Source organism: Gymnogyps californianus, chromosome 2 (genome assembly GCF_018139145.2).
Source record: "Gymnogyps californianus isolate 813 chromosome 2, ASM1813914v2, whole genome shotgun sequence".
Classification (NCBI taxonomy): domain Eukaryota; kingdom Metazoa; phylum Chordata; class Aves; order Accipitriformes; family Cathartidae; genus Gymnogyps; species Gymnogyps californianus.
In genome coordinates, this window is record NC_059472.1 from 162,717,954 (window position 1) to 162,744,214 (window position 26,261).

At 40.4% G+C, this 26,261-nt stretch overlaps 1 protein-coding gene across 1 annotated transcript in view; it reads right to left on the bottom strand.

Moving 5' to 3' along the window:
- DLEC1 (DLEC1 cilia and flagella associated protein) overlaps nt 1–22,391 on the bottom strand; it is a 40,452-nt gene extending 18,061 nt beyond the window's left edge. Inside the window, exons 1-21 of the mRNA XM_050891261.1 lie at nt 22,359–22,391; nt 21,564–21,704; nt 19,753–19,909; nt 19,103–19,213; nt 17,822–18,015; nt 17,345–17,565; nt 17,024–17,105; nt 16,541–16,628; nt 15,561–15,734; nt 14,630–14,766; nt 13,607–13,699; nt 12,317–12,407; nt 11,213–11,375; nt 8,656–8,848; nt 7,253–7,311; nt 6,529–6,703; nt 4,618–4,711; nt 4,253–4,383; nt 3,784–3,942; nt 1,752–1,891; nt 1,346–1,499 (exon numbers count right to left, since the gene is read on the bottom strand). Coding sequence (XP_050747218.1) covers nt 1,346–1,499; nt 1,752–1,891; nt 3,784–3,942; nt 4,253–4,383; nt 4,618–4,711; nt 6,529–6,703; nt 7,253–7,311; nt 8,656–8,848; nt 11,213–11,375; nt 12,317–12,407; nt 13,607–13,699; nt 14,630–14,766; nt 15,561–15,734; nt 16,541–16,628; nt 17,024–17,105; nt 17,345–17,565; nt 17,822–18,015; nt 19,103–19,213; nt 19,753–19,909; nt 21,564–21,704; nt 22,359–22,391 — 2,790 coding nt within the window. The remainder of the gene's footprint in view (nt 1–1,345; nt 1,500–1,751; nt 1,892–3,783; nt 3,943–4,252; nt 4,384–4,617; nt 4,712–6,528; nt 6,704–7,252; nt 7,312–8,655; nt 8,849–11,212; nt 11,376–12,316; nt 12,408–13,606; nt 13,700–14,629; nt 14,767–15,560; nt 15,735–16,540; nt 16,629–17,023; nt 17,106–17,344; nt 17,566–17,821; nt 18,016–19,102; nt 19,214–19,752; nt 19,910–21,563; nt 21,705–22,358) is intronic.
- Between the last annotated feature and the right edge of the window lie 3,870 nt (nt 22,392–26,261).

Consider the following 26,261-nt stretch of genomic DNA (forward strand, 5'->3'; position numbering starts at 1 on the left):
TACAGTTCCCCCATGGTTGGTAAGATCCTCATGCCTACATTCATTCCAAATGACTTCAGGTGCCCAACTGAGGCATCTGGGCTGGGAGCAGAATCACTGTCGTCCCTTTCACAGTCACAAGCCTTTCCAGGATGAAGTCAACCTATCCGATACTGGAGCAGGATCCTAGAGGTGCCCCATCTCTCTCCACTGACTACAGAGGTGGCCTACAGAGACAATCCTGGTGTTGGCACCTTCCCTAAGTGACTAACTGCACATGGCATGAATCCAGGGGTTCAACTTGGTTGCTCACACACGAACATCAGATACCATGTAAAATGCTGTGGATATTCCTCCTAGGCTCCAGCTGTTCCAAAAGGGTTTCCTATAGGTCCTATATCATCCATATGCTCTGTTGGGATCCCTTGGGCACCTGAGGACATCTTGGATGGCACTGAATGCTTTTATGTAGGCAACTGAGCTGAACCCTGGATGTCAGAGTAGATCTGAATGACCAAGGCACGGACAGTAGGATTCAGATTACAGGCTAAGTCACCTAAGTGTACGTGTAGTAAGCGTCAACACTACCATTGTAGCCAACAGACTATGTTGGCTCTCTAGTATATGCTAGAGAGCATTCTGCAGACCAAAGTAGGTGTCCATTTTAGGAGGAGCTGAATACTTCTCTGGACTCCACTGACTATAATAGATGGGGTAGGATTCAGTTGCCTAAACACAGGCACAGAGGGTAGCCAAGCCATACATGCATGGCTGGCTGGTGTGACAGGACTTACAAGAGACCACACTTCTTGAGTGACACCTGGACGTCAGGAATAACACTCTACAGCACCCAAAATGACACTAGCTGTATATATTCTGGCGACTGACTTCCTGCTCAGATTTCCATTGACTGAAAAGAGAGTTCAGACCATAGCTTACATACTGACATTAAATTTAGGGGTCCTAGTCTGTAAGCTGAATCCCACCCAGAATGTGAAATTCAAGCAAAATTTAGACACAAATCAAAAGCACCATTGTTTCTTTGCTCTACTAAATTAAATGTAAACCCTAAACTCCCATGGTACTTTGTTTAATACTCTGGTAGCTTACATCCTATTTCCCCTCACATCTCTGCCCACCCGTTCTCCCGGGGATGATCCACAGACAGTAAGAGCATATTGACATCAATGGTAGTTAATCTTTTCGTAAAGGCTGGTCTCAAGTTGAAGTTCTGGTCATAAGCCAGTAAACAGCAATCACTACTCATAGATCAGAAAAGCTTTTAAGAGTAGTTAGTATTTGTATTTTGATAGAAATTGCAATTTCCATCCCTGCTGTATGCTTCATCCATTAGAAGCGCATTTACCTTTCCCCATAAGTATTTTGCTGGCAGCAGTGTCTGGTTAAAAAGTTTGCTGGTTGCTTTGGCAGGAACTCCAGTATAAATTTCAGTGAATACTAGATGACTAGATATCAGGCACACTTGGGGGGTCTGAACTTCAACAAAAACAGGAAGATGACTGGAAATAAACACACAGATGGTCTATTGTTATCATTAATGAAATGTGCTAGACATACAACAGCATGGTGGAAAGAACGATGATTATGTTTATTTAGCAATATTAGCAATTGGATAGTTCATTGATAGATTACACAACCCCACTCTGAGTTCCTGCTACATATTTTTGTTTTAGGACATAAAACTACCTAAAATGAAAATCACATGTGAATCTCAGGAAAAAACAAAGCAGAACGCCACTTTTCCCCCTTACCTTCCTTCTCCATTTTCTACCTCTAGTTCTAATACTGTCTGGAGACGCTGGCACAGCAATGATGTGAACTGAACTGACACACTGCATATACCCAAAGGCGGTATTTCTCCAGCAGATGGTTGAATGGTAAAGGGAGATACCTAGGAGAGGAGAGAGGAAACAGAAATCTCTTTGACGTCTGCAAAGCAAGTGTAAAATGCTGAAGCCACACAACGTCATTAGGACTTGCATGTGTCTAGTTTTTCCTCAGACATGTCCTTTCTCTCTGCCCCTGGAGTCCCACCTGGGTTGATTTCAGTAAGCACAGTGCTAGCTTTGTGAAAACCTGGCTAGACAAGGAGGCAGGACTTTGCTTCTATGGGGACAGCTAATAAAAAAGGCAATGACCTAAGAGAAGGGTAGTCAGAGCCAAGGGCATAACAGGGATGCCTGTGCATGGAGTGAGGGGGAATGTGAAGAAGCAGTCAGCACCGGTAGCAGTGTCTCCTCCCAAGCAGAGGGGCTGAGCAGCAGCTATGCAAGATGCCACAAGTTGGGGAGATTCTTAGACAGAAGGTCAAGGAAGGAAGGCTGGAGGAGTGGAAACAGAAAGAGCACCAGTGTGGGGTGGGGGCTGGAGAGGTTCAGGAAAGGAAAGGGATAGCTCTTACGCAGGAGGAATGGAGTACTTGATCTATGATCTTCACTGGGACATGAACGGGCTCTGCGATGACAAATTCAAGAGATTAAGTCTAAAATCTTTCTGAGGTTGAGGGAATTGTTGGGAATGGCAGGGGACAAAGGAATAACAGTGAGAAGTAAGGGCTTGAGGACTGTGGGGACAGGGTCTCCTCCAGGGCATCCCTATCCCTAATCAGGCACTTCTGGTTATAATTATTCTGGAGGAAAAGGGATAGACATACACACACACACACAGCTGTTTTGCAAGGCTGCCATAACCACCACTTATAAATCTTTTCTTTTTGCCATCAACTTTCACCCAAAGTTGGTGAGATATCTACATGATATGTAGAAAAGAAAGTGAAGCTCAACAACTCATGGGGATACAGTACGACTTCTCCCAGGCTTCCATCTCCTGGTCAATAGAAAGTTCCTGCTTAACAAGCTCCTCTCTCCGTTGCAAAACTGACAGTCTGTCCAGAAAAACAGAACATCTGAACAGCGTTTAGACCAATTTTGCCACGATACAAGTGAACTCAATTCCTTGCATGGGTAATTATGTAAAGAAAGAGCCCTACAGGCAGAATTTGGCCTTTCATTACAACAAAAAGCACTTACCCCAGAGTTTGGATTTCCTCACTTCCCTTTAACGCATAACACCAAGGAGAAATCTAGCTACAAGCCCACTGTGTGCCACAAATAATCAAAATAAGTATTTTGCCTTCTTTTTTTTTTTTTTTAATTTTAGGAATATGTGATGGTCTACACATAGCAGCTCTCACTCAATTCTTTGCCACCAGTGTTACCTCCAAGCTGCTTTAGTTATTTCGTATGAAATGGTGGAATGAGCTCTGAAGTGAAAGACTGGAATGGACTGCGTTTGACACATCACAGTCTAGATAATACTAAACAATAGTTTTAGCATTCATTGTGGTAAGAAGTTATTTTGGGACACACCTGCGTGTTTCAAAGCTATTGTTTAAAGCCAAAAGGCCCAATTCAGTACGTGCTGAGATTCTTGTCCGAGATGCTGCTGTGGGTGTGTGGGAGGAGTGTTTAGCAGTCTCAGTTCTGATAAAGTCTTACCCTCTTATTTATATCAGCAGCAGCTGAAATCACTGTCATACAGGAAATACCCCATGTCTCTTTGGATCAGGCTGGCAGGGGATTTGTAATAAATGGAAATAGAGAAAAATTGCAAAGAAGCATTTAATCTCATAAGAACTTGTGCACTTATGGAACTGTACAGAACTAGTTTCATAAGAAGTCACACAAATCAGAACTTTTGATATCTGGAATGAATATTACAACTCCTAAGCATAAGGAAGAAATAGCTAAAGAAGGAGCATAGCCAGCTATAGCAGTGACTTACCTCTTCATTCCTTTCAGCTAGACAAACCTGGCTTTCTTGCATTCTCCATTGTGCTGGCAGCTGACACAGATTTTTAATCTCAAAGGTTCTTAACACAGTCTCACCCTGCTTAGTCAAACCTAACCAGAGTGATGGAACATCAATAAAAAGAAGTGGACCCTAGGACACCAGGAAACAGATGTCAGAATGGGCACTTCTGCCAAAACTGCCTAATTAAGAAGCATACATTATCTAAGATTAATATTCAATTTCACAGAGAATAGCAGAAAGCAAATGCATTGCGTGTAATGCAGAAAAATTCTTATTGTCATGGGAGTATCAACATTGCTTCAGTAGTTACTAGACAGCAAAAATACCTCCTGTTTGTAACTGCTTTAGATTTGTCACGCCTTTAAGAGGCAAAAAGCTTTATATGGACAATGGCCAGGCCCCACAGCTAGTCATCCCGCAACACTGAACTGTTCCTTACCTTAAAAGCAGCCTCAACATGCAGCACAACTGGCTCTGGACAGTGTTCAATTTTACACTGCAGGTTACGGCTGATGCACCCAGGTTTGCTTCCAGTAATTGCCAGTTCAAATTCACAACATTTATTCATATCTAGAAAAGAAAAATTCAGGGTCCTGTCTCATCCTTTTGCAAAGAAACCACCTGCTGCAAGCCTGTTATTGAAGCTTCTGGAACCAAATTAAGTCTCCTGCTGGCTTCAGTGAGCTGGGGATCAGGCCTTGTTTTGCAGCTTGCATTATAGTGCTCTGTGAGTTTTCTCTTCCACTCATCCCAATTTAAATATTTCAGTCATTAACTGATGCTTGCAAGTCACAGAAACTTTACCTATGATGCCAGTATGAGGTTCAACTTCCATGATGTCACAGGACATGATTTTCTCCCATGTGTACTTGATCAATGATTTGCTGTTATTCCACATCTACAACAATTAAAATCAACGAGACAGTTAATGCACTTTAAGCTTTCATAGCAACAAGCCAATTTGCTGAGAGTACTGATGCACTGCAAACTAGGGATTGCAAGTCTTACATCTCATATTTTGCAAACTCTAACCGTATCCTGATCACCACTAAACATTATGACCTACTAATATACCTTGAATCTAGCTACAACATATTGTACCTTCACCTGAATCTTGAAATAAACTGAGCACGGTAAGAGTGGAAAGGCACAGAACTTCATCTAACCTCTGACTCGAACAGTACTAACTCAGTGCCATGCACTAACTACTGTTATTTTCATGATAATGCTGCATCCTCCCTTTCCTTTCTCCTCTGTGATGTAAAACAAGGACAAGAAGAAGTGGAATTCACCTGACTGGATTTCAGGTGTCTGCAAAATAGATGCAAGAGCTACATCTGACCTCATCTCCTAGGATTCTCTTTACTGAAAATAAAGCCAACTAGGGAGTGCTGGGAGCAATTCCTCCGACCTATTTTAGCCTGTAGGATGAGATTAATCAGCCCCTGGATGCTGCCAACGAGATCTCCAAGGACTATAAGGAAAGCTTAGTGCAGGTAGCTCAGATGTGGAGATCTATGCTGAAAGCAATATATTTAGTCAGATTATATAACCACTGTATTTAACACAGTGGCTATCTTCACACAGGTGAAGGTGTTTACTGAAACCTGAAGAAAATCCATTAACCATTCTTTCCAAGAACATTATCATATTTGAAGCCTTTTAAACTTTTCCCCCATTTTTCAAAAATGTAACAGACCTTCTAAACTTAATCTTCAAATCTTTCTTTTGAGAGCAGCCTGGTTTTTGCCAAAGGATCTGTTTGTGAGGAAGATGTAAGCTCTTGAAGTCTTTGGCCTGTTCTTCAGATCTATTCAGACATTATTTCTTAATTACAGCAAATAACTTTGTTCTCTGAAGCACAATTATCTCTAAGCACAGTTCAAATTCTTATCTTTTTAAGACTAAAAAACCAATTAGAAACTGCGAGGAATGTCATATTATCAGTAAGTGATTTAATTACCTATACCACACATGTAGCTATACTGGATTACTGGAAAGTATGAAATGGCTGTCTTAAGTTGAAAAAGAACTAGGAAGAGAAAGCATAAAACTAAACGCTGATTAGCAGTATCTTTAAGAAAAAATGGGAAGACCATTAACTGGGAAATGTCTCCCTGCCTGGCTCTTGCTAACAAACAGGCCTATTTTTCCCAAGTGAGTCTAAGATCAAAAGGATCCTGATCTATAGTGAACAGGACACTGAGTGAGTGGACAATTGCAGCAGCAGTCTGTCCCATAATGGTCAAATAGAAATTATCAGAACCTGCAGGAAAGAATAAGGTCTAGTGAGCTGCAGCATATGTGACTTTTGTAGCTCTTCTGTGCTTGCTGTAGTCCTTTGCATGAACAGTGCCTCTGTTATGAAGTAATTTAATCATCCATTGGCTATTCCTCCCAACTGAAAAACTTTTACACTACAGGAGTGACAAAGTGATAAGCAACAGGTTAGTGACCCAGAAAAACATTTAGAAGGGTAAAACTCTGTGGTATCAAACTTGAGAGATAAAAAAAGAACAAAGCTTGCTGTCTGGAGTGCAGGGCTAAGGAAGCTTGCTAGGGGATTTCAGTACAGACCCTCCTGGAGTCATGGCCTCCTTTAAAAATATTTAAGAAAAACTAAAATAACATGGATTATCTGATATCTTCTAATAACACCTATGACAGGTAGCAACACAAAGCACATGATAACAATGAAGTCAAAAGCAAACAAACCTTAAACGTTTTCCTGACATTTACACCAATAAAGTTTTCTCCAGGGATGATAATGGCGTATGGTTCCAGAAGAAGATGAAATGGTTCTGTTGATCCTTTAACTTCTATTTCCAGTGCTATTACATCCTCTGCTTTGTATTCTGGGATGTTTTGAAGCATCCTCTCTTTTACTAAACTGTGGGAGGAAATACGGTAGAATTATTAAGCGTCTTAAACTGGTGTTTAACCTGGATCACATCTTTTAATTGCCAGATCAAAATTGAAAATCATCAAAAGTTTCTCAAGTACAGACTGCCTGTGTGCAGTTAGCTCAGGCTGGGGACAATTAAAAACTGGAAAAATTACAGTAGTTCTTTAACGTACTCTAGTTGTCCCAGTCTGTTCATGAACAAGTATGTAAGTCATAGACTGCTGTGACAAACAGTTATTACACAGGAAAACCTGCTGGAAATCTCAGCAGGAAGCCTGGAAAATGAACAGACCAAATGACAGTATTATCTTTTTCCAAGAGAGGTGCAGCCCTAGCTAGGGCTAAGGCATGTGTTCAGACATGAGGGAAGATCACAGAGATGCTCTTTGTACCACAACTAGTTGTGCAGATAAAATCCCTTATAATTGTCAGTCCATCATCACCAGAAAGATGAAGAATCCCGGTAACTTAATGTAATAGCATAGCTAAAATGTGGCTACACATCTTACCAGGAAATATCATTTCTCAGCTTACCAAGGTGATTCTGGGATGTCCCTCAGTACCATCTGAATCACACTGTGATAACTCTTCAGCTACACAGATGAAGAAGGAGAGGATTTTAATGTCAAGTAATCAGTTATGTTGAGGATTAAAAAGAGATGAAAAAGTAGTTTACATTTAAAGGATGAATGATCATCATTGGAGTACTAAGCTCTGATAAACAATATTCAAACTCTAGAGTTACTAAAAGAAAACATGTTTGACTGCAAAATATTAAGCCAGATTCTGATCTCATGGTGTATGGTTCCAAGAAAAATACTAATTTTTGACATGACTGTTATTTCCCTAGTATATTGCATACTACACACAAGCATCTGCAAAGGCTCCCCAAATTAAGCTCAGTACTGCTGTACTAACTTAAAGTTTCTTCTAACTGCTCCGGGGTATTTAGCTTAATTGACCATCAATCTGACTTTGAGTAAGAAACACTACTTTTCCGTCATGGGAAAAGAAGATGCCCTCTACATCCTAATGGGGGAAAAAAAAGGAAACACAGAAGCAGGCCTTAAATCGGAGGGGCTTTGCAAAACATTCATTTGTTTGTAGAGAGATATTAATTTAAGTGTATATGTTAATTCAATATATTTTTCTATTAACTAATTAAAGTATTTAAAAAAACCCAGTTAGTTTCTCTTCCATGCTTATTTGAGGTATTCCTATGTTTGTCAATCACCACAGCATGGGATATTCCCACTCTAGGGCTTACTTTGGATCGAGTTTCTTTAAATACAGTGAGCTCATGCTCCTTATTTACACGGACAGGGGAGCAGAAACTGGTATGTTGACTGGTTTGAATGTCACGGGTACAGCTGCATTCAAACGTCGTTGCACCCCTCCGTACCCACAGCTGCATACCATCATTTCTCTGCCAAAGGCTACTACTATCCCCTTAATTTACCACACAGCTGTTCATAGGACCCATTTCAGCCCAAAAAAACTACAGTTGGAAACAGTTTAAATAATCACTGTTTGCTAACCAAACTTCTTTAGGCTGCAGTAGGTATGGGGCGCATCCCCAAAGCAGCTCACTCAGCAGAAGGGGAAGGGTCAGGAGATCGTGGAGGAACTGGTAGTGTGGTGAGGGTGGTAACTTTACCAGCCAGCACAGCTGCAGCTACGAGGACGTGTCCATAGTTTCAGTGTAAAATTAATTGTGTCCAGTCAGTACCAAAAATGACATGAGATCAGAAACTGTCTCACATTTTGCAGTCAAAACATGTTTTCTTTTAGTAACTTTCTACATTTTGAACACTGTTTATCAGAGCATAGTACCAGCTAATTAAATTTAATTTAGAAAGCTGCACAGCAAGGATTTTATGACTTGCATAAAAATACACAGCTGGAGTTTGTAGATAGGAAGCAATCACAAGCCATACCTCCTGCGGAGTGTAAGTGAGAATAAACTCATGATCCGCATGGGGAAGCAAAACTCCCTGCTCAGGATTTAGGGAGAAGGCTGACTCTGTGTCTTGATTGTATTTGAGCTTCATAAAGTCTGCAGTTTCTTCTGGTATTAATGCTTTCAGATTAGGCTTTATTATCTGCCAGTAGAAAGGAAGTTCTACATGGCTGCAAAGAGATCAATAAACAACAAAAAAGCTATGTTTAAAAAAATCAGATATTTTTGAGTAAAATATTGGGAGAAAATTTTCAGTTCCTTTTTCCATGTAGGGAATTCCTCTCTTTAAAAATTATAGGGGTTAGACTTACCAGTCTTTGCGAGCTACAAAGCTGATGAGGCAGCATAGAGTCAGAGTATATAAATTGTACAAAGAACATGCTAATATATGGAAGTAAATTATATAAATGTGTAAGATATGTTAACACTTTCTTGCCTTATTTAACTTGTCATGTAATGCAACTTTTAGGAAACTCTACAATTCTTCTTTCGAGAATCTGAGATCAACAGGACGATTCCTGCTGATATCAGAATGTTTGCATTGGATCACTGCTGAATGTTCTACATAACATTCTGAATTTCATCCAAGTGCAAGATGTGGTCTCTAACATGTCAAAAAACACAGTGGCTCCAGCTAAGATTACAGCAATGGCTCTGCAATGCTCTTTGTAATCCAGAAAAGGTTGCTTAACTAGGTTGCTTCAGCAGAAGTGTATTCCATGGAATGTCTTCATGGGTTTCAAAACCTTGCTGGCCTCAAAAACTTTGCCTTACTAAGGGGAGGAAGGACACTGGAATTTGAAAGTGAGTATCAATGACAAAACTGAACATGTACAATTTCTTGTATCACTTTCTATAGCAGTAGAAAGTTTTCTCTTTCCTGCTTCTGTGGAGTTCAGTCTCAGCCTGTCCAGCTTTGTTTCATACAAATGCTGACACCAGACATGCAGGGACTGCTCTCATGATTATAGCACAGAGAAAAAGTGGAAATTAGCATTTCGGCTGGGACAGAGTTAACTCTCTTTTTAGTAGCTGGTACAGTGCTGTGTTTTGGATTTAGTGTGAGAATGATGTTGATAACACGCTGATGTTTTAGTTGTTGCTAAGTAGCGCTTATCTTAAGCCAAGGACTCTTCAGTTTCCCATGCTCTGCCAGCAAGCAGGTGTGCAAGAAGCTGGGAGGGAGCAGAGCCGGGGCAGCTGACCTGAACTAGCCAAAGGGATATTCCATACCATAGAACGTCATGCCCAGTATATAAACAGGGGGGAGTTGGCCGGGAGGCGCGGATCGGGAACTAACTGGGCATTGGTCAGCGGGTGGTGAGCAATTGCATTGTGCATCACTGTTTTTTTTTTCTCCCCCCCCTTCCTTTTTTTGTTATATTCCTCTTCAGTACTATTATTATTATATTTCATTATTACTATTGTTAGTATTATATTTTACTTTAGTTATTAAACTGTTCTTATCTCAACCCACGAGTTTTACTTTTTTTTTTTTCTTTCCTCCTCCCCACCCCACTGGGAGGGGGAAGGGGGAAGCAGCTGCGTGGTGCTGAGTTGCTGACTGGGGTTAAACCACGACACATAGTCACATCCTTCATCAGTTTATAGTATCCAGTTCACTGAATCACACTTTCTTTACCCAAACAGCATTCTGTTCTGGCATTATGCATGTGTGGTTTCCAGGCCATGAAACAAACTTCCAGAAATGCACTGTAGCAAGTAGCAATTTACATTAATGTATCTAAAACCAGCACTGACCTCCTCACTGCTTTGATGGTCTGCAGCCTCTAACTACTGCAGTCATGCACATTAGCATACTTCTATTATTGCCCGACTGATTTTGAGCAAAATCAAGAAGCCACTATGTTCAGTACAATGTAATTCTACATGGGGACATATTCCTTGACTTCAAATAGAGTTTAAATTTAAATCTATTAGGACTCAATACTAGGAATCATATGAAAGTTTTAATATGAATGTTACACTGGGCTCCTGTTTTAATCGGTGGACATCCAGTAGAGTCCAGGATGCATTATGTCTTGTTCTATGGGAGATGTCTACAGTCAGAATTGCATCCTTAGAAGCATCTATTTCCCTGCACTATGAAAAGAAAAGAGCATAGGGTGCTTAGCTTAGTTGCACAAGTATATGTTGTAGACACGTAAAGCTAGATAAATCTCATCTGGATGACCCTGTTAAATATTTCCTGAAACTATCCATATTTATGAATCTTTTGGAGTTGTAGATCTATCTATACTGAAGCAAATACATTGATCTTGGCAGTGTATGAACCAAATGGTATGGCTAATGGTTGCCATAATGTTTGATCTATGTATAATGTTCCTGCTCTTACAAGCATATCCCTGAACCTTAATTACTGAACAATGGAGCAAAAAGAAGCAAGGCTTCCGCACAAAGTTTATCAAGTGTATGAAGGCTTCTCCAGCTTGAGAGAGTATGGTATCGCAAATGAGATCCCTACCAGTATGTTCAGACTGCAGAGCATTACTCTATTAATAGTAGCTACGTACGTAGAGTTTCTTATAACCAATTTCTTCTCCTCAGTGGTGTGTGGGTTTTGGGGGTCAAATCGTATGAGATGCTGTGCTGTTACATCAGTAACTTCACCGGGTTCAGGTTTGCTTTCTTCACCCGTGACAAACAAAAGCTCCAGAGCTATCAGCTGTCCAACCCCTTGAAGAAATAAGTAGGTATTACTGTTTACCATCTGGCTATTAACATTGTTCATATTACTCATTAACAGCAAATGCCAGCAATGGCCATTACTGATTATATCTGGTGTTTCCTCAAGTTTCAGAACTCCAATGTGTTAATTGTACAATATTTTCCGGATGTGCTTTGTTCATCAACATATACCAATAGAGATCTTCTCTTCATGAATTTAACAGATTTGGATTTCAGGGCCACAACCTCAGCTCACTTACATCAGCATCGTTTCGCTGAAGTGAGCAGGGTGTTTGCAATGGTTGATAATGTGGATCCCAGATGTTTTGAGTGGTATATTAAAATAAAAATAAGCAGCAAATGCACTATTAAAAAATCTCCAAAGGAAATACCTGTAATGAAGTGCTTAAATAGACTACAAGTCAAGCCTAATATTATAGCACTCACAATTACATTACAGGACAAGCATTAACATTTACAGGAATTTCAACTGGTTTCATTAGCTAATCCAAAGACTGCCTATCTCTCCTGAATACCGTAATCCAAGATGTGCCCCAAATTTGCTTCACACTCAAATGTATTTCTGCCCTGTTAAAGCTGATGTTTTATAGTTTGTCATGTTATCTTATTGATACAAAAGCCTAAGAAACAAATTGCACCTGACACCAGGTTTTTTCTGCTACTTGGTGACATTTTACATTTGGATTTTTGGCTACAGTGGGTTAATAGCTCAGTGCTTTCTGAATCCCATGTATTTCATGCACTGAGATGGAGCAGTAATAATAATAATAATAAAAATGCTTAGCATTTAACACCATCAGGGGACAAAGTACTTGCTTAATCCAATGACATAAAATGTTATCATAACTTCAAGCCATCAGTCACCACTCACATTATCTGAATATCTACGGCGTTAGAAATGCGATCTCTGAAAGGTGTTAGAAACAAACCTGTGACTGTAACATCATTGACTTGGCAATTGTCACAAACAATGGTGTATGTTTGCTGTGAGACTTCTGGAAAAGAAGGGAAAAACACGACCTGAAAGAGAAGTGAAATAGCAATGTCTGTAACTGATTTCTCTCTAGGAAGTAATAAACTTCAATTCGTAAATGTTCACTAAAGGACAGTTCTAGTGATTAGTAATTAAATCTTACATTTGCAAGAAACTGACAGTGTCACATTCCCTTAATACAGACCAGAAAGAAATAGGTGTTTTCTGGGTCACTAAACTTACATGTATGTATCTGGATGGTCACCAGAGGCTGCCTTTGCAGTCACTGGAGATGCGGGCAGTCTACTGGGTTAGTTGTATGAATTGCACCCTCAGAATCAGATCTGCCCTCAGTCACTTACTGAGCAACGCCACCGCTGCCTGTCAAGCTACAACAGTGTGAGCAGGGCAGCTGCTGTGTGCCCTCCCTGAGTTCCACCTCAACAAAAATGGTTCAGGGGCCAAAACCTTTCGCTGTGTAACGTGCGCTGTGGTTCTTCTACCTGTTATCCATGACCACCTGCAAACCCAACCCATGCTAAATCCATCTCCTCTTTCTCTCCCACATGTGCCTGGCCCTGCTGAAGCAATGCACCTGGGGAGACAGAATGGAGGAGAAACGTTTCTCCGTTATCCACACCTGCTTGACCCATTTCTCTTATCAACAGCCAGGAGGTACTGGTAAAAGGAAGGGCTGGACACTATCCATACTCTCCATATCACTCTTCCTCTCCCCATAGTGATGCTATAATAAAATGTGGCCCACCTCAGACAAAGCAGTGGTGGCAACCAGTAATGCACAACTACTGCAGGATCTTTTTCAGGAAAGAGCACAGCATAAGTGAAGGATTTGTACCTGCTGCTCTACAATGAAAGAATTTTTTTCCCCAAATGTCCTTTTTTTCCAAGGAAGCTCAGAAAGGAAAAGTTTCTTGGACTTGATGCCCCAGCTGGAGTGAAATAAGCACTCCCGTGTTCTCAGATTCCTCTTTTCTCTAACAGGATTCTTTGTGTGAGAAAAATCTGACTGGTCTGAGTGGCTAAGCAAGACTTTGAAGTTGAAATGAAAGACTCTCCAGTAAGACTCTCAATTGCAATTCTTCCAGCATAATTGCACAGAAGGATTTCAGCATTTTTGCTCACACAAACCCAAATTCACAAGGTCCAGCCAAGATCTTCTAAAATGATCTTGCTTGCTAATGTATTTGATAAAGTACAAATACTTTCTATAGCAGTTGGTACTAACCTCTACTGTTGTACTCTGCCCTGGAGCTAGCTCAAAAACAGCAGGATGGATCCCAAAAGGATCTTGTATCACAAAACCAACAGTGGCAACAGTCTAAGGTGTTAAAAAAAAAAAAAAGAAAAAAAGATTGATTAATAAATTAAATTGATCAGGTGGTTGTTTTTAAAATACAGGGTTACCTGAAACAGGCAGTATACTACATCACTGTTTTACCTCTTACCATAATTCTTTTTCACACACCTCAAAAGTATGTGGCTTATGTATACGGCTTAATTAGAAGAAATGCTCTATGCTTTATAATTACCTTGGTGAAAGCAGGAGGGAAGGTGCTGTCTCCAAAGACAAATGATAGTGTCAGGAGCCCTAATATTCACGTTCACAGAAGAACAGCTATGCCTGAGCATAGGAGCTCTGTCTGTTTCTCCATGCTTATGACTCACTTAGAGTTGAAACTGTAAAGTGTTTCAGGAGGGACAACCTGGCACATCAGCTATCCCATTAGCCTTTTCTCCAGTACATAAAATGCCAATCTACCAGTCACATCTTATCTTCATTGTCCGTTTCACTTAGACCCTGTTTTGTGATGGAAAGCTAAAGACAGAGCAGTACTGGAGTGGACTGCTAGGGTCTACAGGTGCAGCAAGGTCAGTAAGTGATATCTTTGGTGGGGAGGGGGAGGAAATTAGCTCAAGCAATGCTAGAACTGATTGCATTTCTATGTGCTTTAAGGGTAAGGTTAAAGTTCAAGGCAGTTGTGCTTTCCCTGATCTACACCTGAGTTTACCTCACCACTGAGCAAGACAACTTCTTCCAGAAGAAAGCCAGAGCACAAGCAGAAGGTACGGACATCCAGGGAGGTTGGTCTCAAGGATAAATATGAATCCCTGAGGGAATGACACAATACAGAAGTCCCCAGCAAGGCCTTATGACTTCTGTGCTAATACACCAGGACTAGCTCAAAAGGCCTTCATGTCAGGGCACCTATATCATACCATGTCCAGTATTTCCCTTCTAATGACTCACCTTGGAATTAGGAGGTGGCCAGGCTTTCTTTGGCATTATACAGAACTTCCCAGTGCTAATTCCCTCATTTCTGCACAGAATCATTGTTACTTTTATTCCTCCAACAAGGCAGGAACCACAGTCTATAATGTGAGGCACTGCAATGAGTAACACAGAAAATCAGACTACACGGACAGTGAAGGCTAGCAGCTGGCAAAGCCAGCTACTTCTTAAAGAACTCTTTACAGACAACATTACTGCGTATGAATATGCTAGGTGCTGCAATCCTAAAACCCCTCAAATTTTTTCAATTTAAAATCTAAACAGTATGAGGTGCATATTTCTACCTTCATTTTACATTTTAATGGTACTTCCTACTTAAAGACTTTACTGAATGATAACAAAAAGTAAGATGCCTTTTAAAAAAGCACAGTATAACAGGAAAGGTGAATTTACAAAAAATCAAAGCAAGTTTCTGCAAAAGTAATCCTGGTTGTTACAGTCAAGGCTAGATATCCAAGAGGTGAATCCTGCAGATATGTCATATCCATATATAATTAATGTAACATTCCACGAATATTAATTAATAGCATCAAATATTTATAACTAAATCATAATTCCTTAATATTGGGATTAGTACTTAAAGTTAGGAGTTCAGGAATCAACCAGACACAAACCTAGAAAAGTGGCTCCTGCTCATTCCTCTAATACGGTGAAAAAAAATGAGCTTGATGTGGCAAGAACAAATAATTGAGGAAAAATTTGACAGGATTACATTTTAACAACTAATAAATCTATTATGAGTGAAAATTAGATAGTTATCAAAATGTAGAAACTGCACTGCCAAGTTTGTCCACATTTGTTTTGTGACATAAAATTGGAGACAGTCACATGAAAAAAAAAACCAAGTCCATTTAACTTTAGAGAAACTTAAGAATTGGACATTACTGACATGTTAACACTGGAGGTGGTCTTTTAGCTTGGATCGGGATCAGAAGAGGTTCTGATACTTGAGTCTCCACTAATATACAATCTTCATAATCTCCTAGATATTCAGGAATAAATTGGACCGTATACTGGCATGTCATCCCAGGAGCAATCATTCCTCCCTTTCCTGGAAATCTTCCTTGGGAAAAAAATAATGCAGGGAATTAAAAAAATTTAAAACCTCCCAAAGTTGGCATAGGTATTTATGATCACATCTCCCTCTGGAAAGGTGCCTGTAAACTCTCCCCATTTATTGCCTAAGTCAAGCTGATAAAAATGAATGACCACAAAAGGCCTGCCAGTGTAATCTGTGTATGTGCACATCTTCCACTGAACTCAAAGAAGATTTTTTGTGTGAAATATGCTTGTCATAACTACAGAAAACAGAGTGAGGGGAAACCTAGAGACGTTACCCAGTTTGCCACAAGACAACAAGGCTTACATGGGGGCCTCTAACTTCTTTTAAATATTCCTCCAATGTTGTGACTGACATACCACAATCTCCTTAGACAATCTATCCCAGTGCCTGGCTATCCTACTATAGGAAAGATGTTTTTCTTAACTCCCCTCTAACTTAATCTTCCTTGCTGTAACTGAAGTATGTTATTTCTTGCCCTCTCCCCCTAATGATTTCAGTGGAAACTACGTCTGTTCCTAGATGAATTTTGGATAAGACTCAATCTAGGTGTTCCATGGATACATTTCAATCTAACTTCAAACACTTTAATGTTAGTTAGTCTTCTTGAATTCCTCATTAGACCATTTGAATCTGCTTATGAGTTGCATATGAATGGTCCTAGAGACATAAGTCAGCCTTCAGTTTCTAAAGAACTGAGCACTATGGATAGCAGAACCAAACAGAGCGTCTCTGAAAAATCTTTGTTCAAGCAGATAATTAGCTCTCTTACATGTTAACATCTTAAAGGCAGTAAAAAGAACCCTTACCTGGCCCAATGGCAAATGCTGAAGTAGAGGGGGGGATAAGTCTTACATGATGACCTGTTGAAGTGATGTTCTGCAGCTCTATAGTCATCTTCATTTAAAAAAGAAAAAAAAATACTCCATTGTATTTATCATCGTTCATTATAATGTTTGCAATTCCCTAGCACTCTGCTAGCAGTAACTAATCTATCATCACAAACAACCTAAAAATCTCCGTTTATTCAATAAAGGCTGAATCAGATACTACCAAAACGAAGCAGAGACTGAAAAGGGTCCCTTTGAGTTTTCACTGGTTAGTATGTCAGCGGCATGTGTGAAAGAGTATCTTCAAGGAAGCTAAAGGGTCATTAATTCAATATAAAGAAGAAACTCAGACTTTTGTTAAACTGCAGAAAGCCAAAAGATTGGGTGAAATATGTAGATCATGGCAGGACATAATGCTTCTCAGCGGTCGAAGTAACTCTCTACAAAGAAGTAAGTTCTCACCTCATAAACCTGGCCAACTTCATAATCAGAAAACAACACAGTAGGTGGATTGGCAAGAAACACAGGAACAAACGAGGTATCACTGAAGGATAAAAAAAAGGAGACATTATCTTACTGCCTAGTTCTTTACATACTGATAAAATGAGAAATTGCAAAATGTATTCTTTAGCAAAAACAAAATGTCATACAAACATACTTTGTTTCCTAAGAGACTATACAGACATTTAGCTCAAAATACCTATGTGTAAATCCACAGTAATTCTATAGTGGAGCTCTCTGTGTGCTCCAGCTCAGAATCAAGAAACCGTATATACTGCATACCCTTTATTATTTTCTGCTTTTCTTCTGGCTATGGTTTGTTCCACCTTTTCTTGAGAAATGACAAGAGATTTGCCTCCATGAAGAGCATTTGGTGGGAAAAAGCGGGGATTCTTCAAGTAATTCTGCCTTTTCTCAAGTTTGGCAAGGTAAGCACACTCACTTTCTCGCTCTGCTTTGCACTTACTATCTTTCCAGGCTAGCTTCTGTGAGGCGTTAGTTTTCTTTGAAAAACAAAGAGATCATGGTGCAAAATTAAATATGGCATTAGCTTGAAAAAGGTATCTGTACATGTCTAGTTAAAGCTATGCAGCATTGAAAATTCATACAGAAATATTGTATTTCTCTTTTCTGAACAGATCAAATAAAATATTTACTGGAGCCAAATCAACAATGCATTGATATTCACCCTTTGTTACAGGAACAGCAACAGGCCCTACAGTTCTGACAGACTAAACCAAATAAATCTGTAAAATGTACCTTACTTGTCTTTTTAGCCTGGTGGCTAGAGTCTGGAGTTGAAGGCAGAGTTAATGTGCATAAAGACACATTTGGCAGACTACCAGATATTTTCTGTAGGTGTGCAACCTCTGCAGGCATCTGGTCCCGTGAGCCTGAAGAAACATGCTGTCCAAAACTAAATGTCTCTTTGATGTAGCCAGGTTCTGATTTTCCTGCAATTCAAAGAAAAATTTAATTCTATAAGAGAAAAACATGAATTATAAGCGTTTATTCTACGCATAGGTGTATGAATTTATTTTACTCTTGTTGACAGTAAAAATACACTTTAAATGCTCTAGAATTTAATTTACATTTATGATTTATTTTGCACAAATTAAGCTTAGTGCTTTAATAAGAAAGCTTTTAGAAATACTAATTAAACAAGCTATATACAAAGAAAGTTATATTACTCTCAGAAAGCTATGTTAATCTTACAAGTGAGTGGGACTTAGAATGTCCTGTTCACTTTGCAAAAAGATCTATATGATGGACTTACGACAGTCAGAAAATTGACATAAACAGGATGTACCACCTAGTCCCATGTTCTTATAGTTAGACAACAAAATTGCCACCTCAGAGGAAACTCTGAGATGTTAGATTTTGGCTTTGTTTGGAATTACAATGGAAAAGAAAAAACCCAAATCTTGGAATTTGTGATTAAGTTGATTACTCTGCAACGTTTGTTTTGACTTGACTGAAAAATTTCACTTTAATGATACTAAAACCTTTCACCTTGGCTCACATATGAGTAAAAGAATTAAAGAAGTCTTGACATCGCCCAAAAGATTTTTCTTACTGATCTTCATTTGCAAATTAAACTGATATATTTCCACAACTGGAAAACTTTAAACCCAAAATAAAGAATACAATTTTATTTCACTGAAAATAGTTTTTACTTTAATGTAACCACTTCCCTTCTCTGTATACAAGATGTAGTTGCAGCTTTGTGCTAATGAAACAGAACAGACGCAGAGCAGTCACAATTAATATAGTTTTTGTGGCAGATGGAAAGAACTGTAAAAAAATGTGCGACCACCATTAAATTTCGTATTTAAGCACATTTAAACTCAATAAATTTTAATTTATCAATTTTATTTTGACAATGTCCCTTTAGTGGAATTTTATGCTTGTAATACTAGAAGTCCCTTCTGCTTTTACAGAAAACTATAAAAATATACTCAGATCTGCTACATCCTCCAATGCTTCAATTCTTATAGAGTGTTCTAAAAAGTCTAAATTATTTTCTGCCTTAAAAGTTACCTTTCGGTGCTCTAGTAACAGGTAATTTATCAGTGATGTAATCATCAGGGCAGGTTAAATTATTTTGTCTGAGAAGTTCATTATCCACAATCCACCTAAAAGAGGATGCCACTGCAACAGTAAAACAAAAAAAAAACAATTAAAAAAATGCAAAAGCTTAGCCCCTTAAGATACAGTATCTTGACCAATCCAAAGTAATGTTGTCTTTATAACTCATCACTGTCAGGTAATATTTTTGGATAGAGAAACAGTCTGGTATTTTAATCCCAAGACTTGGACACGCATCTTCACAATTCTAAATTCAGTTCAAACCCAGCTATGCAGCCATTGGAGAAACATTCAATCTCTGTTCGCTGCTGCTATATATCAAGGCATGTAATGCTTGTAATAAAGTTAGGTGGTAAGCCATTAATTGCAAATTTAATACCTTGAAAATTACCTGGTTGTTTAGTTTCTTACAGTGTTAAACAGATGTTACTCTACTTGAATCTCTGCACAAAATCCTTCAAAGTTGCTCTATTGATGTAAAGCCAAACCAAAAGCTCACTGAGTCTAGTGTCAGTCCTACCAGTAATTTAGACAAACGTTGCATTGGTCTCCAGGTACCATAAGCGTGTACTGGGGAGAGACAGTATTTCCAGAATCCTCACCTGGTGGCAATCCTATTTTGTGGAAATCTTCCCCTACATCTGCCTTCAGCACGTTTAGGGCCCTTTCTTCTTCAGCTTTTGCTCGATCCTGGGCCTGAATGATGTTCTCTTCTACTATGTCAGCTTCTGTCAGTCGGCACTTATACTCGGCAATAAGCTGTCACGGGCATGGGTGAATGTAGAGAAAAGAGTGTAATCTGAACTGTTAAGATCTCCTTACGGATAAATGTTTTCTGTTTGCCTTTGAGAGGTAAATAGAGATATCTTGGTAAAACATCATTACTTTACAAGCATAAACCGGCCTGCTAAAACACGATCATTCCTGTCATTTAACTTGCGCTGGTTAAGAAGCACTACCCAAGAAAAATGCGTGAAAGATGAGGAGACCCTCTCAAGACAAGAGAGATGTCTGTCTTTTACCTTCTGTGGGACAGTAGCTACTGCACCGTATTTTGCCTGTAAGTGTAGGAATAAATTTTAAGTGAATGTTCCCTCCTAGTTACTAGGAAGGTTTCTAAAATTCCAAAATATCCCAATAGTGATACTTCACTCCTCCTGATATATTTTGGATCACTCTGCCCAGTGTGGTAAGTGCTTTACAAGCACAACTCAGAAAGAAAAATCCTGCCTCAAAGAGGTATCAGTGTAAGTTAAAGAGAGAATGTAGCAGAGGCACGGAGACATACAAGACTAATGCCAAGAGAAACTGATAGACATTGGTCTCAAGAGCATCTGTAGCCTAACTAAGCTTTCTGTAGAACTTTTATGTAACATGGTTTAACCTTTTGGCTCATTTAATAGAATTAAATAATTCTATTTAATTTTTTAAATGGAAAGGATAGGATGCATCTCAGCTAAAATGAGATGCTTCCTCCTCTCCTGCTCATTCTGGGATCCCTCCACTGTCAATGGAATCCAAGATACAATTCTGCCCCATGGCAAAGTTGATACCTAAAATGGATCAGATGGATTGTGCCCTAAAAGTGCCTGGTTTTTTTTTTTTCTTTTCTTTTTTTTTCTGATCATACAGAGAGCCTTGAGTGACTAGTTCAGCTGTAACATACATGTTACAGACATGTACTGTCAGTTGAAATGAATCTTATCCAAGCAGTCCATTTCGGGAGTGAGTATTCACGTTTATTACTCAGAACATACTGTGTCCACCAATATATTCATAAATGACTCAAAAGAAATACAAAAGTTCAGATTTTTCAGCTCTGATAACCTTTTAGAGGGTATGATGACACAAAATGGAAAAAATACCTGTTGCTCAAATCATTCAGCAATAGCCTCTACTTTTACGCACTGACAATAGCTATCAGAGCAATGATTAATACAAGTATTTTGCATTTCTACTGTTGATTTCATCCAAGATTCCCAAACAGCATTGCAAACGCTAATGGATTACATGTCATAGTGCACTACTAAGGTAAGCAAATAATATTTGCAGCATCTAGTTTCAAAATGCAGCACATGAGAATACTTTATTGCAAGATAGGAAGTCTAGTACACTGACCAGCAGTTACAGGGAGAAGTTGTCAGCCAGAAGAATAGCCATTTAAAGGGCTACTGGTTTTCCTCTGTGTCTGAAAAGCCATCCAGAGCTGAGAATATTGTGAAGGAGCATGTGGTGAATATTAACTTATATGAAAGGTTCTGTGGGAAACTGTGCTCAAGTAAATTTCCATTAAAATGTCCGTTCTAGGATACCCCCCTGCCTTTTTCTTTTATTTTACAGAAGATCTAGAAATTACAAAGTAGCAATGAAAGCTGAACAGAGCTCCAAACTCTGACTTGGTTTTGACTTGTACCTTCTGTAGCTCCTCTGTAAAACTCTCATGGTAAACATCGTCTCCTCCTCGGGACTTGATCCAGTTTGTCTCCATGTCCACCCCGATAACATCTCCAGTGTACAGGTCCTCAAAGGTGCTAGCCAGCAAGTGGGAGATGTCCTGAGGAAAGAAAACGAGGATGTTAGTGCTTAAAGCCTGAGGTAGGATTGGAACAGATCCCCGGGTGCGTGTGAACAACTGGAATTAGCAAATGGAGGAGGAAAAGTGAGGGAAAAGGGCTGGGGAAGGTACCCAGGAAGGACCCTGAAAGGGGACACGCTGCATGTGTGCACGTGAACACGGAGGTGTGGAGGCATGTACGTATGTGCGTACACAAGGCCGTGCATGCACACGGACGGTGTGTCTGTGCTGGCTGGCTGTACGTGTAGGTGATGGTGGCAGACACGGTCCTCTGTGTGCACACAGCGTGTGCGTGTGTCATGGTTTATGCAGAGGTGTGTCTGTATGGGGCTACGTCAGCGGCGTGCGTGTGTGAGGGAGATAAAAGCGCTGTACAGGGTATATGTGTGTGTGTGCCAGGCTTTGTGCAGGGCGTGTGTCTGTGTGTCCCAGGGTGAATGCGGGGGTGGGGGGGGTGTTGCAAGTGTGTGCCTGTGTGTGTGTGCCTTTGTGTGTGTGTGCAGGGGTCTGCATGTGTGTGAGGCTGTTTGCGGGGGGGGGGGCGTGTGTGTGTGTGTGTAGGGGTGTGTGGGGGGTGTGGGTGTGTGTGCAGGGGGGTGTATGTGCCCCTGCGGCCCAGCCCCGCTCCGTTACCTGCGTGCCGGGGGAGAAGCTGCGCCGAGCCATGGCAAGCCCGGCGCTGGGGTCGCCCCGGCCAGCCCTGCCCTCTCGGCCTCCCGCCGCAGCCCGGCCGCGCCGCCGTTGCTGAGCGACCGTGTGGGCGGGAAGGGCCAGGCCGCCGGGCGGGGGAGCCGGCCCGGGGGCGGAGTGGAGGCACCTGGGGCTGAGCTCCGTCCGAAGCCACCCCGGAGCGGGATAATGGGGGCTCCCCGCCACCCTTCCCGGGCTTCCTCACGCCTCACACAACCCCTCGCCGCCTTCCCGCCGTCATGCCATTATACTGGTGCTCTTTGAGGGCTGAGGGCGGTACCCTGTGTCTCTGTGAGGCTCGTACCCGGTTTCTGCCCTGCCGCTGTCAAAATAGGTACTTTCTGTGCTCTTTTAAAGCCGTGGAGCTGTATGAATTAATAAGAAACGAAATAAAATGTTGACTTGAAACTTTTGAGGGGATTTGGGCTTTCCACGAGGCCTGGCTTGCCCCTGCGCCGCCATCGTCAGGCTCCGGTGCAGGCCCTGAGTTTGGCAGCTGAGGGAAGAAGAAAATCCTCTCCTTCTTCCCCAGCTGCCACACGCGGTGCATAGAGGCAGCACTTGTCCCTGCTGCTGGAGCTGGGCTGCGAGGGCTGGAAGATGGGGTAATTCATCATCAGCCCGAGAAACCATCCATCTTCCCCCTCTGCCTGTCGGAGCGCCCTGGCTGTGTACACCGGTTGCTAACAACAGCCGTCTGCTCCTGCTGAAGTGGGTGGTATTTTCCTAGAAACCATCCTGGCGTAGCATTTTCTGCTTGTCCTGCCTCCTTTTTTTCTTTTTTTTTTTTTTTTTTCCCTCCCCCTTGCACCTTGCTTAGAGTGAAGGAGCTTGGCTGTGGGCCGCAGGGCTTCTCCATCGCTATCAGGGTCATCGGGCTCCATCGGGGTTACTGTAAAGGGGGTTTGCAGGGGTTGGAAGTGGATGTGGGCAACGTTACTGCCCTCTGATAGTACTTCACGGAAAGTAACCATTGCAAAAATAATTATAATTCACCAACAGGTTGTTCCATGAGCAGATAAGCAAAAGGCCTGGGGTGCCAGCCCCACGGCAGCCGTGGGGGTGGTTGAAAAACTGGTGTTTGTAGGCATGTGGCACATGGGCTTGTGACTATACGGTGTCACAAGCTTTAGTTCATCAGCTCACCAAAGTCTGCGTTTGGAATAAGACACCAAATTAGACTCAGAGGCACTGCTGTGTTTTTAGTTTCCCTGTGAAAAAGGGAAACTTGCCAAGGGAAAGCTTGACAAGTCTGCAATATCCTGTTCCAAAGGTTAAGGCAAGTCAGAGAAATCGCTGATATCTGACAAGGGTAGGACCAGGTACCTGTGTTTTCCAATAGAAAAGGTTCACAGCTTTGTTTCTGTGCAGGCACGTAGGTGTGTCCTTGCCTTTAAGAGTAGGTTGGAGCATCCGCATTTTGACACGTTTCCACATCAGAATTCCAACTTTTCTCATCATTCGCTAGTACAATTGATTATAACATCTGTTTGCTAACTGGAATGTTAATAAAATCCAGCATTTTTTAAAGAATTCTTTCCCAGCCTTTAAGAAAGCCTTAGAGTAGTGGCAGTAAAGCAGATGTTTTTGTTTAAAATAGTATATAGATGTACATCAAAACTGACTGTGAAAAAAGCTTTCTGTACTTTCGTCTTTACTGTCTTTCAGTAACTTGCCAAGCAGATCATCTCGGTTTAGAAGCTGGATTTTTTTTTCCAGCTGCAGTCCAGAAACCCACCATGAAATCTGGCAGTGAAGGTGAGATCCATCTGCCCAGTAGTCAAATGCAAGATCAGAAGGGAAGGCTTAAACAGTGGTCCAGAGCTATACACAATTGTTTCCCATATGACACTGGTATATTTTTTGTTAGATCTCCATTTTTATGCCGTCATCATTTACTCATATAAACTTAAAAAATAAATGCCACTGTTCCCATTGTAAAGCTGTTTAGTTCACATATGTATTCACATTTCCATATAAATACTATAAAAATTAAGAACAATTTGCATATATATCATCCTCTTTATCACCATTCTAAGATACTTAACTTCCAAAGGCTGAAGAGAGACTCACACATGTAGGAAATGGTAAAAAAAAAACCAAACAGAAACTTTAGCCTACATCTGTAGGTATAACTTGTCAAAATGTAGACACTTTCTCTTACTGCCATCTATGACTTCTACCAGACATTCTACCTTGTATTTCCCCTCTGTATCATGTAAGGTTGGATTTTATGCTGACGTTTTGATTTGGATTGGGTGTGTGGACCTGAAGAGACTCCTGAGGCCCCTCTTTGTATGCTTGTGTGTGCAGTGTGGAGCACAGTGGCATTTCTCTTGGAGGAAACTAATCTGAAGCTAAGCTCTCCCGGAGCTCACCTCATGTGCTCTGTCAGCTAATGGACTCTTAATGTACAGGACCAAGCAAAAGCTAATCTGAAGTAAAACATCCCCAAATGCCTACAGAGTGGACATTGTCTCCTGAGCACCGACTTTTTTGCACTGCAGTTCTGCTCCTAGTGCACCAAGCTACTTGCTAAGGTGTTATCCCGTGAGGACTCTTAAAAGATCAACTGTTGTCCAAACCCATGCTTTCTTCTGGTAGTAACATGTTCAGAAAAGGTCCTTCCCATTGTAACCTAACAAAATCACCTTACAGTCATGGGGGTGGTTTGTTCAGGCATCCAGGTACCAAATGACGCTGTTGATAAGGCGAGCCCAGCTCCTTCTTTCTGCTTGTTAGCTTTCTAAGACTGACAGTAACAGAACATATTTGTATATAAAATGGCCAGATGTGATTTGAATGCAATCAGGGAGCTCAAGTACTGAGTAAGAGGCAATGTGTACCTAGCTACATTGCAGAGTGGAACTGTATGTTATGCCTTTTACAAAAATAGAAAGCTCCATCGCAGTTTTATTTACCTTGCTCATATTTTATGAAAAGTATAGACGGATGTTATGACCTGGGCCTGTAAGTCAGCTGGTATATTTTTTTATATATTTTAAAGCAATGGACAGCTGTGTTTAACTAACTACAATCTTAAATTACTGTCAACATGTATTACTTAAATGTGTAAATATTGGACTAGTAATAACATTCTTTCACTAAATCAAAACAGCTTGCAGAAAAGTTCATACATTTATCTTCATGGTGACCCCAAAATCTTCACTAATGTCAGTGGACTTCCTTACAGAGGGAGGACTCACTAAACTGATTCCACTCACTTGATATTTGAAAAGTTTCTTTGAAATTATGAAATTTAGGACAGCCTTAAAAATAAAAATCAAAGTTAAATTCTGCTGAATGTACCACCCCCATTATATTAATGCAACAATATGGATGCATTTGGAAATATGTATCTCTATATATATCTCAAATGTAAATATAATTCAAATACATATATGTATATAAAAATATATTAAAAATAGTCGTGGCTTATATAACGATTTTAAAAAACCCACAAATCCATAGGGTTCAGAATGCATCAAGACTCCAAATATTTTTGGATATTTTTAGCATTTTCTGCAAACAGGACAAGTCATGCAGGCTTCAGGTGGCATTCTTTAGATCTGGGAAAGTAAGGGAAATGATATTGCAGGACTATCTTTTGTGCCAGAAGAATTGCACTGTTTTGCGTATTTGCATCTGGGTGGCAGAAAATTATTTCTAATTATTTATATTTCTTTACTAAGGTCTCCTTCTTGGGTTTGGGTTTTCACAAAACAATTCCCAAAACTACGCTGATGAATGATTCACTTTGATGTTGCTGCCCTCCTGTGGTCTTATTAAGGTTTCCATGTATTGAGGAAAGCCTTTAAAAACAAACATATTAAATCTTTGTCTGAT